This window comes from Dipteris shenzhenensis, chromosome 12 (genome assembly GCF_047967505.1).
Source record: "Dipteris shenzhenensis isolate YYH24624 ecotype China chromosome 12, Dip_SZ_1.0, whole genome shotgun sequence".
Classification (NCBI taxonomy): domain Eukaryota; kingdom Viridiplantae; phylum Streptophyta; class Polypodiopsida; order Gleicheniales; family Dipteridaceae; genus Dipteris; species Dipteris shenzhenensis.
The window spans coordinates 29,503,976-29,522,017 of record NC_141607.1 but is presented as its reverse complement, the minus strand read 5'-3'; the positions used below and the strand labels follow the sequence as shown (position 1 = coordinate 29,522,017).

The 18,042-nt window shown below is 40.7% G+C and overlaps 1 protein-coding gene across 1 annotated transcript; it reads right to left on the bottom strand.

The window, feature by feature from the left end:
- Positions 1-564: 564 nt before the first annotated feature.
- Positions 565-16,777, bottom strand: LOC147896071 (serine carboxypeptidase 24-like). The gene is made up of 10 exons (XM_087382207.1): positions 16,503-16,777; positions 16,268-16,377; positions 15,968-16,063; positions 15,746-15,838; positions 15,476-15,558; positions 15,086-15,370; positions 14,850-14,998; positions 14,639-14,731; positions 14,431-14,543; positions 565-704 (listed from the first exon to the last, which is right to left on the bottom strand). Exons 1-10 carry the CDS (start codon positions 16,775-16,777, stop codon positions 565-567), a joined length of 1,437 nt encoding a protein of 478 aa, XP_087238333.1.
- Positions 16,778-18,042: the final 1,265 nt, after the last annotated feature.

Here is an 18,042-nt window from a genome sequence, read left to right as displayed (position 1 = left end):
GGCAGAATGGGGCTGTAACAACCCCTATTCTTCCCCACAATTATTTTTTTACTTTTGTATTGTGTCAATATATACTGATAGTTTACCAACGCACATTTTTTGACATTTATACTGATAATTGTTTGACGCTTTGCGCCCGCAAAACTCAAAAAATAGTTTATTTTTCGTCGGGATTAGTGTCGAAAAGCGACCAAACCCTTATAGTGTTTCTAGCTAATATTAGTATGAGTATAAAATTTATGTTGCCATTGAACTTCCATGGTATGCATTTTGATATATTGAAAAATTCTAATGAAAATAAAAGAACAATATAACAAAAAAGATTCTTAGATATGTTAGATTTTTTAAAGTTTCACATATTCTTGATAGATATGTGTTCACTTTGTAACTTGGAAAACATCGGTTAGTGCTTTACAAAACATTTATTGAGAGGGCAAAACTTCAAGTCCATTAGCAATTCTCACTTTCATGTGTACATTATAATTTCCAATATAAATGAACTAAAGAATAGAAGTTATTATTCATTTGGTTGAAAGAATGTGTGTATAGCATTGTGCAAGATAGTTATGGGGCATTAGGTAAAGGATTCCCATTAAAGAAGCTTGAAAGCAAGGCTAGGGCCCTGCCTGGTTGGTAGGAGGGCACCTTATGTCCAACCCCTCTGACAGTGGCATATGTGAGCCCCTTGTACACTTGAGTCCATCCTCCCACTTGTACAAATAGCATTCATCATCAACCACATGTATAAATGTAACATATATTGTTTTAAACCGAAGAGAGCAAAGAAGTGTAATGCTAAAGAATAGTGACAACCATATTTAAAATGAAATTTTTTAAGTAGAAAAATGAAGAGATTAAAGGTGCATCAAAAAGTATGAAACTTGATGTTATGGGGTACGAATGAATGTGCTATTTTTCAAGGCTTTTCATTAAAAACTACATCTAATATTTCTCAATTTATTTGTCAAAAAGGTTAAATTTAATAAGTGGAAAGGAAGTCATTCACACATAAGGGCTTCACTATTACCTTTTGAAAACATTTTTTACTTATATTATCATGGTACATTACCTAGAAAGAAAGTCATAGGCACATAAGATGTTTACAAATACATCTTGAAAATGTGTTTTATTTGACATTAGCATGGTAGTAAACCCTCTAGAAGCCTCATGGGGCTCAGTACCTGTAAATCCTTTGTATGCGTGCATTTAAAGCCTAAAGTCCCTTATCTAGAAATTATCATGAGTAAAACACACCCATTTTCTATTCAATATGTGAATACCCCTCCATTGAACCCAAGCACTGTGCTTACATATTTCTTAGTGAACCCCTCAAACTGTGAGTGCTTGTTAGCTAGAAAGGTTTAAGCAATCATTTTCTCTTTATTAACTACTAGATATTGCATTGAATTAACATACCTCAATGTATAATAATTATACTCATATCACTTGAAAAAACATGTTCTACTTAGTAGAAGAATGGTATTATCGAAAGTGATATTTTTAAAGGCATAATAGAGAAGACAATGTAACTCAAGGAAAATGTTGTTTCCCAATTCATAGGTCTCTTTTGATTCCTTGAAAATTCCTCCTAAGCCTATAACCCTGCCAATCGCTTTCTAGCCCTTGAAAATGGTGAACATATGGTGCGTATTGCACAAAAAATAGTAAAAGGATCATTCCATTTGCATGAGATGGCATGCATGCATAAGTTATGATGACTTTAGGAAGCCCCTATGTTGATCACTCTATACAACATGTAACGTAGTAGGTTTAATCATAGAAGGGGATTTTTAAATTGGGGGAATAATATAGGAGGAAGTTGTAGAAATATTTATCTCATATAATTATGGTATGTACATGAATGGAGGGACTTTTAAAATTATAATTGCAACATATATATGTAATGACGAGGGGAAATAAATTGTATTTAAAAATAGTTTTGTTTTAATATGGGGGTATTGTGAATGTGTGTCTACTCACACATCTTATATGGATTTTCTAATATTCAATAAATCCTCACTTTCCATTAGGCAATGACTAGAAATACCCACTCAATATTTGGAAAACAATTATGCTCTCCATGAAATCAGTGCTTGCCTTCTTGCTCTCTATGGTGGTGGTTTGAATATTGTACATCATTTTTTATTTCTTATCTCATTGTCACCGTATATTCAAGGACATGGTTAAGTCTAGTAAAAAGAACCAAAATATAACCTAACAAAGAGTTTACCTTTAATAACTAATTGATTTATTTTTGTTTGTCTACTAATATGAGAGAAATCTGACTATGTTAAGTCAAGTCAATCGAGTAACATTAGACTTGCCTTTTGTTAAAAATGGTTTAAATACAATATTTATCCCTGAGAGAGGTTAAGATATAAACATAACCTCGGTAGGTTAAACAAGATGAATGGGTTATATGGGGTTACATGGTCAATTGCACTCAAATCAATAGGGATTAAATAATAATTTTTTTGGGAGGTGGGAAGCCATGTTAAATGATTGCTCCCTAATTTCCATGCATTCTATTTCTGCATGGTATAAAATTTTTGGGTTTGATCCTTCCAAAAAAACTCGTATCCCCTATGGGCCACTCATTCACCATCTTTTGACAATTTTCTTTTTTTCATATTCAGTAGATCTTCTTGTACATCTATGAACGTTTGCTCCTACTTACAAGAATTGTGGAGTGAGAATGTCAAACATTTCCCTTCCACAAAAATATTTTCAAAGAAATTATTCATAGGTATGGCCTTATCTAGTAAACATGCGAAGAATATCTATCAAATTGAAAAGCTTACCAATACCAACTATCGAATAATTGACAATTGCGTAGCCTAAAATTGTCTGAATCAAACTAAGGAACAAACTTTTTGCATCAATGGCAAGTAGGTCTAGATGCTTCTGTCTTGGTCAATCTCCAAACTTTTTGCATCAAGGGCAAGTATCTCTAAATGCTGCTACTTCCTCGGTCAATATCCAAAAATCTCCTCTCCAAGAAGTTATATTACTCATGTATGCACTTCTTGCTTCATGGTGCAAGCTTTTCAACACCATTTAAAGTGGTCTCATCAAATTAATTGTACCTACTCTCATAAGCAAGACTTTGTAAGAAGATTCTCTCAGAAATCAAATGAAATCTATGGCAAAGACACTTTAGCTTCATCTTGTTGACTTCCTTCTTCACAAATACCAAGAACATTGAATTCAATTGATAGTATAAGTAGCACTCTTCTTAACAATCTTGTAGTCTAAGTAAAACGCTTCTCAACAATCTAGTAATAGCACTCTTCTCAATAATGTAGTCATCATCAATAGGCTCTTTCTCTTTTTACATCTCCAACTAGAAACCACTAGAGTGATTTTCAATGACCCAAGAAAGTAAAATCCTTTAGTTGAAATGAAAGGTCACGTCTTTGAGGGTCACCCGAGGATAGCACTTGCGATCAACAGAAGAGGTTTTATATTTCTATGTTGTTATAGAAAATATACATACATAAGGGGTTTTTAAATTCAAAAAGTGCAAAATTTTCATACATAAGGGATACTTTAATTATCTTTAAAGTTACACAAGGGCTGTGTAAAGTTTATAAAAACTTATAGCTAGGGGTTTTTTTAATACACCTTAATCGCACGTGCTATATATGTTTTTAACATATTGGCCCCCCTAGGGAGGGTCATGTGCATTCAAGGAATATTTTTAAAGCCCTTTTTTTTAATTATTGTATGATTAAAGACACCACTTTTCTATACAAATATATACCTCTTTTTTAAAATGTTTTTTTATCATACCTTTTGTATATATATTTCTATCGGAACAAGACTCTGCAATTATTTTGCACCACTACATACAAGGTTAGTCCAACAAAACCAATTGGTTCAACATCATTTTTGTAAACAAGTGATTCAAGCATATGACTTCCATTCTTCAATCTTATTCTAGTTTATCTTAGCAATAACAATGACCTAAAAGCCATTTTTCATTGGTAAATTCCTCATCCAATTTATCAATGGGCCTAATGTTGTATACTTGGCTTTACGTTTGTGTCAAAGTCTTCTACCATCTTCTATTTCCACATCCCATGGGACTAACATTCAGTTCTTTAGTGATCACTATCAAGTAAAGACCATCCATTAGGGAAAAGATATCTCTAGTTTATTCCCACAAGTCAATCACCTTAGCCCACTTCTTGGGGGGTGCACCACTAACAAACTCTAGGTATCATGTGCATTCAAGTGGTATTTTAGAAACCCCTCAACTAAATTTTTTCTCTTAATAAACCACCCCTCTTTACTTATGGACTAACAGAAAATTTCCCAAATTTTAAATTAAAAAACCCCTCCTATTATTATAATTCTATTAAAATTTACCCAAAAGTTAAATTAAAATAACCCTCCTTTTAAATGCATGTGGTACACCTCCCGAGACCTACTTAGGCAGGGCATCCTTTCAACCCAATCACTAGTTATTGATCTCAATCCAATTGGAAATTGTGCTAGGGTTCCCTAGAGTTTCAAGGCTTTGATAAGTCCAATATCAAGTTCCATATCTTGGGTGGAATTTGTAAAACAATCTTGTAGACCTTGCACACTGTTTATGGTCCATGAAATGACATACTTTGACATCCAAGGAACTTGAGAATTATATTTTCTTTAGATAATGGACACTCGAATGTTTGCATTGTAGCACAAACTCTTACAATTTATGATGATTACAACAAGTATACATAAATTTATGTCATGAATTAAAAGTCTCAAGCATTGTCAAAATTCAAAATTTTCCATTCAATGGCTTTCAAAAAATTTGGTGCTTGTCTTTAAACTTCACAGACCAACAATGGTAGTGATGAGTACTATTTAAGCAAGTACCATAATGTATTTACTGAAACAACAATTGAATTCTCCACCAAGTCGAGTTATAACACATCATCTCACTTGGACCACCACTCTTGGTTCACATGTGTTCATAGTTTCAAGTTTAGACACTGCAAATTAGCTCTAATTGGCCCACATGCAACCAATATAACCATTGCATTCTTTCCGTTAGTTACCTCTAGATAACATTGAGGTAACTACCATTCATTATGCACCCTTGAATGGGGAGGTTAATGAGTTTATGGATGTTCACCTTGCTGGATGATTCAGGACCACATTCTAAATCCAACTCCCAACCCTCACTCGCAAAGTGTTCATTAGTGAAATCTCTTCATCTGTCTTCCTGCTCTATCCAAGTTAAAGTTATGAGTGATTCAAAGAATCCACTTCCTCTTATCTCACCCACATTTGGTCCCTTTTCTATCAACGTCAAGTTATGGGTAATATTCATATTCCATTCAATTTTGCGATGGTATCATCCGGAAAACTTCAATGGAAGCAAGCAATGGAGAATGAATTGGACTCTTTGTACCATAGTCCTACATGGGTTTTAGTTCATTCACCAATTAATCATAAGATGCTCGAGTGTACATGGCTCCTCCAAAAGAAATAGCATGCAAAATGGTCCACTATCCCAATATAAGTCTTGATTAATGGCTTGTGTTTTTGAGGTGATTTTATACATATTTTATGGGATCGATTACACTAAAACATATTCCCCCTTTATGATGATGAATGCCATGCAAGTGATTGTTTCTTTGTGCACTAGAGGTGCACTACACATAGCCTCTAGCTACACTAGATGCACATGAAGAAGGCTTTTTCTCAATGGATTTCTACATGATTCCCAAATGATTCTACATGTTGCAACCTAAGGCTAAAAGGTATGAGGTGAGGAATTAAAGATTTACATTTTACTTTGTAGTCTTTATGGTTTGAAGCAATATGCACATAGCTAGTATCACCAACCTATCACACAACATTAACTTGCTATGAAGCTATTCTCTGACATGCTGTTCATACTCAACACATTGGAATCATTTATTCTTAGTTTGATAACCCCGTTTGTCAAGAATGGTCAGAGATAGATTATAGGGGGGATATTAGTAACGGCAAGTCAACCTTGCATCATGTACTCATGGTTGCAATTGGACATATTATTTTCTACTCTAAGAAACAGGATATGGTGGCTACAAAGCCCGAGTATATGGCTCTGACTATTGCCATTGCAAAGAGATCTGAATTCTGACCTTGTTGAGAGGATTAGATTTCCCATGGTGGTTCCTATTTAAAACTACTATAATAATCAAGAGGTCATATAGATTATAGAAAATGAATCATCCTCTATTCAAATGAAGCACACCAACGTCAAATTATTTTGATAATTGATCAAACATCATATTGCTATGGTTTGTACACATTGAAGTTCATGCACTTGGGTGGAAGAGATCTTAAGGAAGGTGTCACTCACTCGCTAGATTTAATGTGTACTCTTTATTTCTTAACCTAAGTTTGAGTAGGCATTCCTTTTCAAATGGCAATGGTATACACAATGCTACATTATATCTATCACAAGCTATCGGAATGTGATTTTAGGCTGTTTACACACTAGCCAAAGTGTGCCAAACTAATGAGTAGGAGGTGAAGGTCTTCACTGGGCAAGGGGTTTACACATTGCCCAAGTAATAATCTTTCAAAAATTTAGTGGGAGTAGAATTTAAAATGGAAATGGAGGAGTTGAGAGGACTCAACTCGCCTTGCATTTCAAAAATTTAGTGCCAGTAGAAGAGGAGTTGAGAGACTCAACTTGCCTAGCATTTGATTAGGTGAAGTTTGGGCAGTGTGTAAAGAGTTCTGCCCGCCCATGATCATTAAAAAATAATAATTTGGCCACTTCAGCCGTCCAAAGGTGGGCAAGAGCCGTATATATCACAGAGGATAATCCTTGCATAATTTCAGAGAGGCAAAAACTGTTTTGCAGTAATTTTGTAGAGGCGTTACCGATTTTTGGCATTCATGAATGCAATCCAATAACTAGCATCTACGTCGCATCTAAATTACCACTGTTATGGATAAATTTGACCAAGGTAAAAGGCATAAATATATGTGTGTGCTTGTATGTGTGGCAATAGTATAATAAAATATGGTGTGCATAGGCCCTAGGGTTGAGGTGGCAGGGCATGACCATGTGCCACCCTTCCACATAAGAGGACCCATAAGGTGTGTTGTACATAATCCATGGTAGTTATATTATAAAATGTTAAGGTGGCATGGTTCCTCCATGTGCCACCCCTCCACCTAGGCGGTCCCATGCCTGCATTTAGTGAGACATGGACCAAGGATCTGGACCAAGGACCATGGGAGAAGTAATATAAAATAGGTGGAGATGGATATTATATTGGATTATTACCTCCATGTAGGATAGGCCCATGTAGAAGGGGGTGTAGATAGTCCAAGAATGCAAGTTAAATAATGGGGAAAGTAGGATGAGGTGGCAAGATTCCTTGTGCCAACCCTCCACTTGTCCTCCTAGATGACTGATTCAATGTATTATAAAATTGGGAAGAGACCAAGGGAGTCTCTTAGACTTGGGATATGGGGGTTGATATGTAGAAAAATGAGGCCAAGGATTGTTGCACACAATCGAGAGTGTGTAACTGCCTAGCCCACATTAGAGACTTTTCCACACACACCATGAATGTGGGAGGATGCATTTATTGGGAGAGACCCCCTCTCTTGGCTATAAAAGGAGGGAGCTATTCCTTGTTGGAACACGCTCATTCTGGTGAAGCCACCTAGCTAGTACTTTGATTTCCCTTCCCCATCCTTCCTTTCAAATAAAGCATGACTCTCTTCCCTTGATGTCTCCATCTCTACATTCCACCTCCCATCATGTACATGCTCCTCTTCCCCCTCTCCCTTCCCCCTTGTGGCATAGTCCCTCTCTTCAATCCCACCCCTCTTAATCCTTTTTCCCCACCTATGTTAATGCTTCTTTCCTCATGTTCCCTTTTCCTCTATGGCCCTCAAGCATCGCCATGCCTCGCGTCTAGCATCATGCCTCGAATTCTTTTCTAGTTAATAGAATTGTTGTGGCTGCTGGGATCGAAATCTCTATGGCTAGTGGCATAAAATTTGTTATTCCTACAACTGGGTGTAGTTCTGCAGCACCTTCCATGTGCAGTTCTCTACTTCTGCGCCTCCAATCTACGTGTCTTCTGCTCGCAGTTCTCCGTCTTTGTGGTTGCATAACTTCTCAATTTCTGCACCTTCCATGTGCAGTTCCTGTGCATCTTTTGGGTTCCTGCGCATCTTCTGTGCAGTGCCACGCGTCTTCTGGTTGACCATGCCTATAAAACCGCTCCTACACATCTGCAACACCCGCACGCCCCCTGGTTATAGCTGGCGCATCCACGCATCACGGACAGATCATGAATTGTGACTGTTTTTCTGAGTTCTTGTGTCTTCTGGTGCATCTGCATGTCGTGGACAGATCGCGACTGTTTTTTTGGATTCTCGTGCCCCTATCCTCTTCCTCTCCTTCTTCTTCTCTTTCCTTCTCCTTCTCTTTCTCTTCTCTTCTCCTCTCCTCTCCTCTCTTTTTATTAAGGAGTGGGAATTGAACCAAAGACCTCCCCATTCACAAAAGGAAGATTTGCCAATGGGCCAGCAAATAGGAAGTGATGAAAGTGTAATGATATTGCTTATATGGTGAAATCTCATAAACTGTAACTCTCTAACTGTAGGGAGTTTCCTCTTGTTGTAAAAAGCAAAAGTACTTCATTTCATGTGCTCTATTCATATTTGATACTAGATCGTAGATTTTGAACTTTTTCAAGTGCACTCCTTGGATGCACGCCACACAAGGAGGGTGGATATTTATGTCACTTCTCGACAAGTTCAAGGATTTGGTGCTCGGTCCTCCGCTCATTACAACTACCAATTGGCGAGATCTCTTTCTTGATCTTCATGTCGATCTTCAACAATTGATTGTACAATGCATTGTTCAAGGAGACAATAGGTGGGATGATACACCGTGGATGATTCAAGGTGAAGAACTAGGAATACACTGGGAGGAATTTGATTTCAATTCTACTCATTGTGCGGTGATCGAGCTACTTGCTGCATCGGAGGTAATTAAAAGGGTGACATTCTTCGAAGGGTGGGATGCTCCCCAAGCTTGGGGGGAGATTTGGCGCATCTACTTATTAATTCCTGTGGATAAGCTCGTCTTGAATGATTTCTTCTCGATCTCATTACAAAGGTTTCTAGGGCTTGGCTATGGTTGGTAATGTTTTGACCAAGGAATCCCTTTGTACCTAATCAACCCTTTGTGCCTCATTTTGAGCTTCAAGTTGTAATTCTTTTTGGTCTAAAGATAAACTATCAACAAAGGATTGCAAGTTTATTTGGTGTTGAACGTCTTGCTCAAGTATTGAATTCTCCCCACCCTCTCCTTCTACCTATCTTGGACTACCGAGAAACTTGGGATGTCTGGATTTTAGTCTTGGTGTGATGACATCTCGGCTCCTCCAATTTGACGGCACATACAAACCTTCGACCAAGGCTGCTGGTGTGGGTGTGAAGCTCACTTCACCAAGGGGTGAGGTGTATTGTTATAGCAAGTCTGCACCACTAAGTACTTGCAACCAAGCTGGGTACTTGGCACTCATTTTTGGGCTACAAAAGGGGCAAGAACATCGCATCAAGTAACTTGAGGTGCAAGGAGATTCTCAACTCGTGTGTGAACAAGTTAGTGGAAGGTGGAAGGTGCAGAGCGAAGTCTTAATTCCACGACATCAACAAGCATTGGAACTTTGTCGACAATTTGAAAAGGTAAAAATTCAGCATATCCCTTGAGCTCAAAATTTAGTTGCTGATTTCTTGGCACGAGAAGCTTGTACTTCAATCACGCATGAAGCGAGTGGAAGCACCACCCCAACAAAGCCACAAGCCACGAATGAGCGTGATCATTTGTAAGGAATGCAAAGGTTGTGGTCATCATGAAACTAAGTGTTGGGCATATTTGATACAAGTTTACCAACTTTGGAAGATCATCAGAAAGGTCCTCAAGGACATTGCTCAAAAGAAGGATGCCAGACCGCACAACCCTTGAAGAAATAGCATGGCGACCACAAGAACTGGAAGAAGCTGAAGGTGATGTGCAAGCTCTCCAACTGTTGACATTTGTCATGGCAAATGTTCTTGTTTGCCTTGATGAACAACCTCATGCAGCGCCGCGTCTCTAACCCTTGCTTGTAAAGATGGATGCAATATCATGAGGGTTGGTCCTTTTAAGATTATCTATGAGCTATTCTATGCTAAAGATTCTTCCCGTATAATATTTCACAATACACCAGTCACACCCTACCTTGCCTATGTGTGCTTTGTAGATGTATCTTCACCTGATTTTCAGTTCAATCTACCTCTTTCCATTGTTTGCCAATAGATAAGCCTCATTTTGCCTCACTCTTTTCCATCTTTCAAGCATGGCTGACATTCCCGTGTTCTGTGGTCGGGTTGAAGAAAATCCAAATGAGTATCTTGTGGCCTTCAAGCGCTGTTGTGTTTCTCTCAACTTTATTACTGAAGATAGATGGCTGTTGGTTCTTCCCACATTTCTAGAGGGTTTGGCTCAAGTGTGGTATGAGAAGCAGGCCGAAGACATTTGCCAAAGTTGGCCAAGGTTGATAGCATCTATGATTGAGTATTTCGACAAAGAAGAGGAGCCGGAGAATGTGTACCTACAGGTGGAAAACTTGAAGTAGTCAGAAGGTGAGACGGTGCGTCGATATGTGGATCGAGCGACCGTGCTCCTGGACTGTTTAATTGCCACGTAGGAGGACAATGCCGGATTTCGAGTTGGAATGACTCAGCATGTGCTGGGCTACCTCGTAGCAGAAGCAAGTGATGAATTCCCTCAAGCTTAAATGGGAGAATCCAGAAACCATGGTGCTAGCACATGAGATTGCTCAAAAGTTTGATAAAGTTCAATCTGACCCCACTTCAAAGAAGACGATTGTCCCTCCGCAACCCCCTCAATTCTTGCAACAACAACCTAGGGGGTCCAACTCAAGGGCATACCCCCACCCCCCATCAGGGATGTATCCACTGCCTCCACCTCAAATGTATGGTCCTCCCTTAGATATTTACCCTCAACAATGAGTATATCCTCAACCTCTGCCTGGAAGATTTCCCCAGCCTCGCCCACGAGCCCCCCTCCTTCCTACTACCCCGACCCCTCCTACTAAAGAACCCAGAGTCAATGACCTAGCCAAGGCCCTGAATGAGATCTTCAGCTTGAGATGGCAGGCATAAAAAATCAAGCCAATCGCCCTCCAAGAGAACGTGCCAATGTTGTGTGCTACGAGTGCCACCAAAAGGGTCATTATTACACGGAATGTCCCAATATTCCAAGGGTGAATCTTCTAAGTGAATCAGGCACCGAGGATTCTGACATGGAGATCCTTGACCTAAGGAAAAGAATTCGTACCACCTCGAATCCCTATCCAAACCGTGGCTCGGGTCACCCCAGGAAGAAGGTGTCCTTCTTAGAGCCCTCAGATGCTGAGATGGTAGACCCACCAACAAAGAAGACTAAAAGATCTTGTATGAGTAAGTGGTCCCCGTCGTATTTTCCCATCGGCTCGGGGCAAGAGGATCGGTTCATGTATCTCGTTCGATTTGCTTCTCGACAATTGCTCAAAACTGAACGATGCTCCTCAGAGGCTGACAAGCATGCTTTGTCTTTGGTATTCTGCATTAAGAAATTTAAGCATTATGTGGCTGGAAAGTCCATTATAATCTGTAGCAATGGTCTTGCAAAGCAGGTTCTTCAATCACCAAATCCCATGGGCCGGTTGGCCAAATGGTTGGCAGTTTTACAAGAATATGAAATTTCTTTCAAAATTGTAAAAGGGGGTTGTTCCAACTTGAAAAATGCTTTGATTGATTTAGAGGAGTGCCTCGATGTAACCCTTGTAGCGGCCATAGAAGTTGGGGATCCATGGTATGGTGGTATCTATAGATTTCTGACCACTTTCTCCTTTCCTCCAGAAAGTACTAACTATGAGAGAAAGAAGATCCGCAGAGATAGTAGGCGCTATACTCTCTTTGATGGGGTGTTGTATCGTCAAGGCATGGATGGGGTGCTAAGATGGGCCATTGATGCAAATGAAGTACCTAAGGTATTGAAGCATTATCATGATGTATTTTGTGGAGGCCACTATGCCGGTGACTATATAGCTAATAAGATTTTACATGCTGGGTACTATTGGTCAACCTTGTTCAAGGATGTCACTATGTATTGCAAAACTTGTGAACCATGCCAATTCTTTGGTAGGAAGGATTTGCGTCCTGGGAAACATTACACAGTGATGTCCATCCATCCGTTTCAGAAGTGGGGAATAGATTTTGTTGGGCCCCTGCCCATGACTGCTCGCCAAAAGAAGTATCTTCTGGTAGCCACTCAATATGTCACTAAGTGGGCTGAAGCTATCGCCCTCCCCGCTGCAAATGGTAAGGCAGTTTCAAATTTCATATTTGAACGTATCTGCACAAGGTTTGGGACACCCATGGAAATAGTATCTGACCATGGGAGTCCATTCTTAAATGAAGCAGTGGAGTTGCTCATGGATCACATGGGTATTGATCACTGCACTTCTAGCATCTATCATCCAGCGTCCATGGGACAAATGGAGCAGACCAACGGCCTCCTTTGTAAAACCATGGGAAAAATGGCCACAAGGAACAGGAGCCAGTGGGACCAGAAGGTCACCGAAGCCGTGTGGCCTTACAACATCACCCATTAAACGTTTACAGGTCACACTCCTTTTGAGTTGGTGTACGGTACTGAGGCAGTTTTACCACTAGAGATAGAGATTCCGGCCTTGAGATTGGCACGAGAACAGAGGATGACAAAAGATGAGCATATAGAGGCCAAGTTGGTACAACTTGAGAAGCTAGATGAAACCCGACGCCTTGCACTCCATCAAATAGAGATCCAAAAGAACCGACAAAAGGCCCGCATGGATGCTAAGATTCGCAAGGGATGGGAAAGGCACTTTGCTGAGGAGGATGTTGTGCTATGCTTTGATAATAGATTGGACCACTAGATGGATAAAAAGTTCCTTCCATTGTGGACCAGTCCATACATAGTCATCAAGGAATGTAGCAATGGGTTTGTACAAGTACAGAAGCTACATGAGCCATATGGCAAGAAGGTGATCAACAAGCGTTACCTCAAGCCCTTCTTTGTGTGTGATGGTCCTAGGCATGGAAATGTTGTGCATTCCTTGCCTGGGGGGGGGGAACTCTTATGGATAAATTTGACCAAGGTAAAAGAAAAAAATATATGTGTGTGCTTGTATGTGTGGCAATAGTATAATAAAATATGATGTGCATAGGGCCTAGGGTTGAGGTGGCAGGGTATGACCATGTGCCACCCTTCCACGTAAGAGGACCCATAAGGTGTGTTGTACATAATCCATGGTAGTTATATTATAAAATGTTAAGGCATGGTTCCTCCATGTGCCACCCCTCCACCTAGGCAGTCCCGTGCCTGCATTTAGTGAGACATGGACCAAGGACCATGGGAGAAGTAATATAAAATAGGTGGAGATGGATATTATATTGGATTATTCCCTCCATGTAGGATAGGCCCACGTGGGGGGGGGTGTAGATAGTCCAAGAATGCAAGTTAAATAATGGGGAAAGTAGGATGAGGTGGCAAGATTCTTTGTGCCAACCCTCCACTTGTCCTCCTAGATGATTGAACATATTATAAAATTGGGAAGAGACCAGGGGAGTATCTTAGACTTGGGATATGGAGGTTGATATATGTGGAAAAATGAGGCCAAGGGTTGTCGCACACAATTGAGAGTGCGTAACCGCCTAGCCCACATGGGAGACTTTTCCACACACACCATGCATGTGGGAGGATATATTTATTGGGAGAGACCCCCTCTCTTGGCTATAAAGGGAGGGGGCTATTCCTTGATGGAACACGCTCATATGGGGGTTGATATATGTGGAAAAATGAGGCCAAGGGTTGTCGCACACAATTGAGAGTGCGTAACCGCCTAGCCCACATGGGAGACTTTTCCACACACACCATGCATGTGGGAGGATATATTTATTGGGAGAGACCCCCTCTCTTGGCTATAAAGGGAGGGGGCTATTCCTTGATGGAACACTCTCATTCTGGTAAAGCCACCTAGCTAGTACTTTGATTTTCCCCCCCCTATCCTTCCTTTCAAATAAAGCATGACTCTCTTCCCTTGATGTCTCCATCTCTACATTCCACCTCCCATCATGTACATGCTCCTCTACCCCCTCTCCCTTCCCCCTTGTGGCATAGTTCCTCTCTTCATTCCCACCCCTCTTAATCCTTTTTCTCCACCTATGTTAATACTTCTTTCCTCATGTTCCCTTTTCCTCTATGACCCTCAAGCGTCGCCATGCCTCGAGTCTAGCATCATGCCTCTAATTCTTTTCTAGTTAATACTACACATCCAACCAAAAGCGATCATATCAAATTAACCACACTACGATAACCACCAACCTGCTTTTGATAAAACCATGGATACCAATCGACTTCAGTGGGAAGATGAAGCGCCTCGACAGCATAGCGAGTCGATATCACTGGCAAGCGGCCGTCCATATCTCCGCTGGAAATCAACGGAGCAAAGCTTCGAAATGGGTTATAGTCATTGAAGGATTCATTTCATTGCAACGATACTAAGTTTTCAAGTTTTGGGCTCACTTAAATATCCAAATTCGTAGGCGCGATGCGATGAGCTCCTTAAGAACTGGCAAAATCGAATATGGAGCATCTACCCAGGCTGTGAGCACGTCGCTGCTCCACCAAAGACCATCAATCATTTGGATTTACCCTATTCTTCTGCATTTCTTCAAACATACAGCGTTAAATATTTATGAAGGAAAGAGTCGCAAATAACTAATTGTGTGCTCACCTGCACGTGCTCCATGCATAGGAAAGATTTGTTGTGTTTGCATGCAGAGCTCGCTGCACGTCGGCCCGATTCAGGTACATGTACACGTAATCGTGGATGCACGAATCAGCTCCTCCAGTTGTTCCTCCATTGACAATCTTGCCAGTCATCTAGAGGTTATTGATAGTCGTTAAGCATAGGTAGTGACTTCCATCTTTTCAGGACATATACAATGCATTAAAATGTGAATCACACACCGTGCCGGTGATGAACCTACTGCCACCTTTCAATAATGAAAGAAACTCGCCGCCGGGGTAACTGGTGAGGCAAACATCGGAGAAGATATTGTAAATGTTGATCGGCTTAGACTTCGAATAAAGCGAATTGAGCTGATCCTCGCAGTCTTGAGACAAAGGTTCCGTAGAGAAATTGCATGCCTTGGCTGCGTTCTGGTAAAAGGCATCGGAGACAACAGCATGGCTCCAGGCGTAATCCAGGATGCCTTTGGAATCCAAATTGTAATCTAACAAAGGGTTGCCTATCTGCTTCCAATTGAACTCGTTAGCCCCGGATTAGCCCACAAAGCAAGATTTTACCATCGTCAAAATTCACACATGATTTTTATGGGGCAATACCGTCGAACGTACCAGAACTCCTTTCAGATAGATCGCAGGGTTCTCACCGTCGTTCATATCGATGATCAGTTTAGCGAGCTGCGGAACGTAATGGCCTGATTTGTGGGACATCGATACACGAGGAGAAAGATCAAGCAGACAGACCTCAAGAAAATGAAAATTTAGAACCATGGGACTGGATGAAACGATCGATAGGTAGCGATGGAAGAACACGCATTCAGTACTTGAGCCATATATCATTGATGGCACGGTTTAACAGATTCTACGTGTTGCGTAGCATACCTGCATAGCTTTCTCCTGCAAGGTAGAAATCGTAGAGTTTATATTGAGGAAACCTCTCAAACCAACAGACGAGAAACGAGTAGGCATCCAGAGCTACAGATAGTGCAAGGGTAGGAACAACAGTGGCAACAAGTCAGTTGCACTCAGCCAAACATGATTGTTAAATGTCGATGGTCAATTTTTGCATCTGTAGTCTAGGACAATAGGGGACGGATTACAGACCAGTCTGTGTGTCTCCAAAGTTTCCATAGTCGGCGGTTGTGTTGGAGTAGGAGAATCCAACTCCGGCTGGCGACTCTACAAACAGCAAATTAACCTCTGCACATTCACAATCATTGGACAGCATTCACTACATTGTAAGGTTCAATGGCATACCGACTGTATGCTATAAGAAATTATGCGCATTTCGATATCTATCAAGACCTGAAAATTGATGAATTCCTGGATCGACATTAGAGGAGCTAATGCATCTTACTCGATAACACGTGAGTTATTAGTCGATCAACATTATCACGTACTTACGGTTGTTCCAAGCCTCTTTGTTCAATAATACGCTGGCTCCATCCTTGTTTACTATGAACGGGCCGAGCTCTTCAGCCTCGCCGTTACCAACAGAAGAGCAGCCCGGACCCGCCATGTACAAGAGTGCCGGGATGAAGTCTCTAAATTTGACAACGGTAATGCCGAAGAGACTGAAAGTCTTGTGATAAATCCGGTATTCGTATTTCGGTGGCGTGGATTGTGCGAATCGTTACCTCCATTGAGCCAGAGGAGCACGGGCTTGGACGAGGCATTGGAAGCAGCCTCGAAGAACCAGTAGAAGAGAGCTCTCCCATGGTTGGCATTGACGGTAATGTAACCGGCATATTGCGCAAAGCTGACGTTGGGCTGTCCCGGCAAGTCGACGACACGATCAGCTTCTCGGAGTGCCTTGAAAGGATCATCGGAGGAGGCGACGAGCTGTGAAGCATGGCAAGCCCAAACGCCGATAAGAAGGAGAAGTAGGGCGGATTTGCAGACGGCGAAAGCCATGAGCTCGACTGATTAGTCCACCCGACTTCCTTTGATGCAGTTGAAAATAAACGCTGCTTGCAACGATCTCTCCGGACAATCACGTATTTAAGCTGAAAGACGATGGCTCTTCATTAAACGATAAATTTTGACGAGCAGCTCCGGAGTCCCCAGAGCTCGTGTCTCGTCCATTCCTCCGCAGCGCCGGCCTCTCGTCGATTCTTCCGCAGAGACGGCGTCCTGTCGATTCTCGCACAGATCGCTTGTAGGGCCGATCAGTCGCCTTTCGCCGAATCAAGACACCAAAATAATAACTCATCAAGGCTTTTTGGGGATCGTCTACTAACATCACTCGGTTAAGCCAAGTGGAGCATTGCCTTCAATTAATACACGCGAGGCTTTTGGTTTGCAAATTTTAAATCAAGGCGTTCCACTCTGGAACAATCACTTACCTAACGAACCCCTCCGCTCAGGGAGTGGCTTAAGACGAAAACAAACGCAATCATTACCTTGGACTGGGTGTAGCCCACAACATTTCTGCAAATGCTTGCAGAAACATTTCTACAGATGCTTGCATAAACATTTCTAGTTGCAAGCAGGAGAAAGGCTGAGATTAACATTTCTACAAATTCTAGTCAGCTTTAATCCAACCAGGTATGTCACTGGATTTGAAACCCATCGCTCTCCATCCTCTTGGAGACTTTTAAAATGAAGATCTTTTGACAACCACAAAATGCTTGTATGGAATAACTACTAGGTTATGTCAAATCTAGCCTTAACATTAGACTTACCTTCCATTAATAATGGTTTGAATACAAGATTGCCCCTCAAGAATTTTAAAATCAAGGTCTTTAAAACACTTGTATAGAATAACTAATGAAGGCCTTTCAAGGATCCTCTACTAACATGACTAGGTTAAGTGAAGCCCATGCATCAACATTAGACTAATTGCCTTCAATTTATAAAATCAAGGTCTTTTGACAACAAAATGCTTGTATCAAGGATTGTCTACTAACATGCCTAGGTTAAGTCAAGTCCATGCATCAATATTAGACTTGCCTTCAATTAATAATGGTTTGAATACAAGATTGCTTCTTAGAGACTTTAAATACAATCGAGGTCTTTTGAAAACAATATGCAAAGCCACTACCTTTAAAAAAGGAATATAATTTAAAACTAAAAGGTAGATAGGCATTATTTTTCCTTTAAGGTTTAATGAATGATACCTGTAATGTTTTGATGTCAACTTTCTAGGGTTTTTTTTGGCTTTAGTTTTATAAACAAAT

Excerpts from the sequence above, each read along its gene's own strand:
- LOC147896071 (XM_087382207.1), bottom strand. The coding sequence starts at position 16,777 with ATGGCTTTCGCCGTCTGCAAATCCGCCCTACTTCTCCTTCTTATCGGC. Across the intron at positions 15,371-15,475 it reads TCTATCTGAAAGGAGTTCTG|ATAGGCAACCCTTTGTTAGA; the intron begins GTACGTTCGACG and ends AATTGGAAGCAG. Across the intron at positions 14,999-15,085 it reads GTAGGTTCATCACCGGCACG|ATGACTGGCAAGATTGTCAA; the intron begins GTGTGTGATTCA and ends AATAACCTCTAG.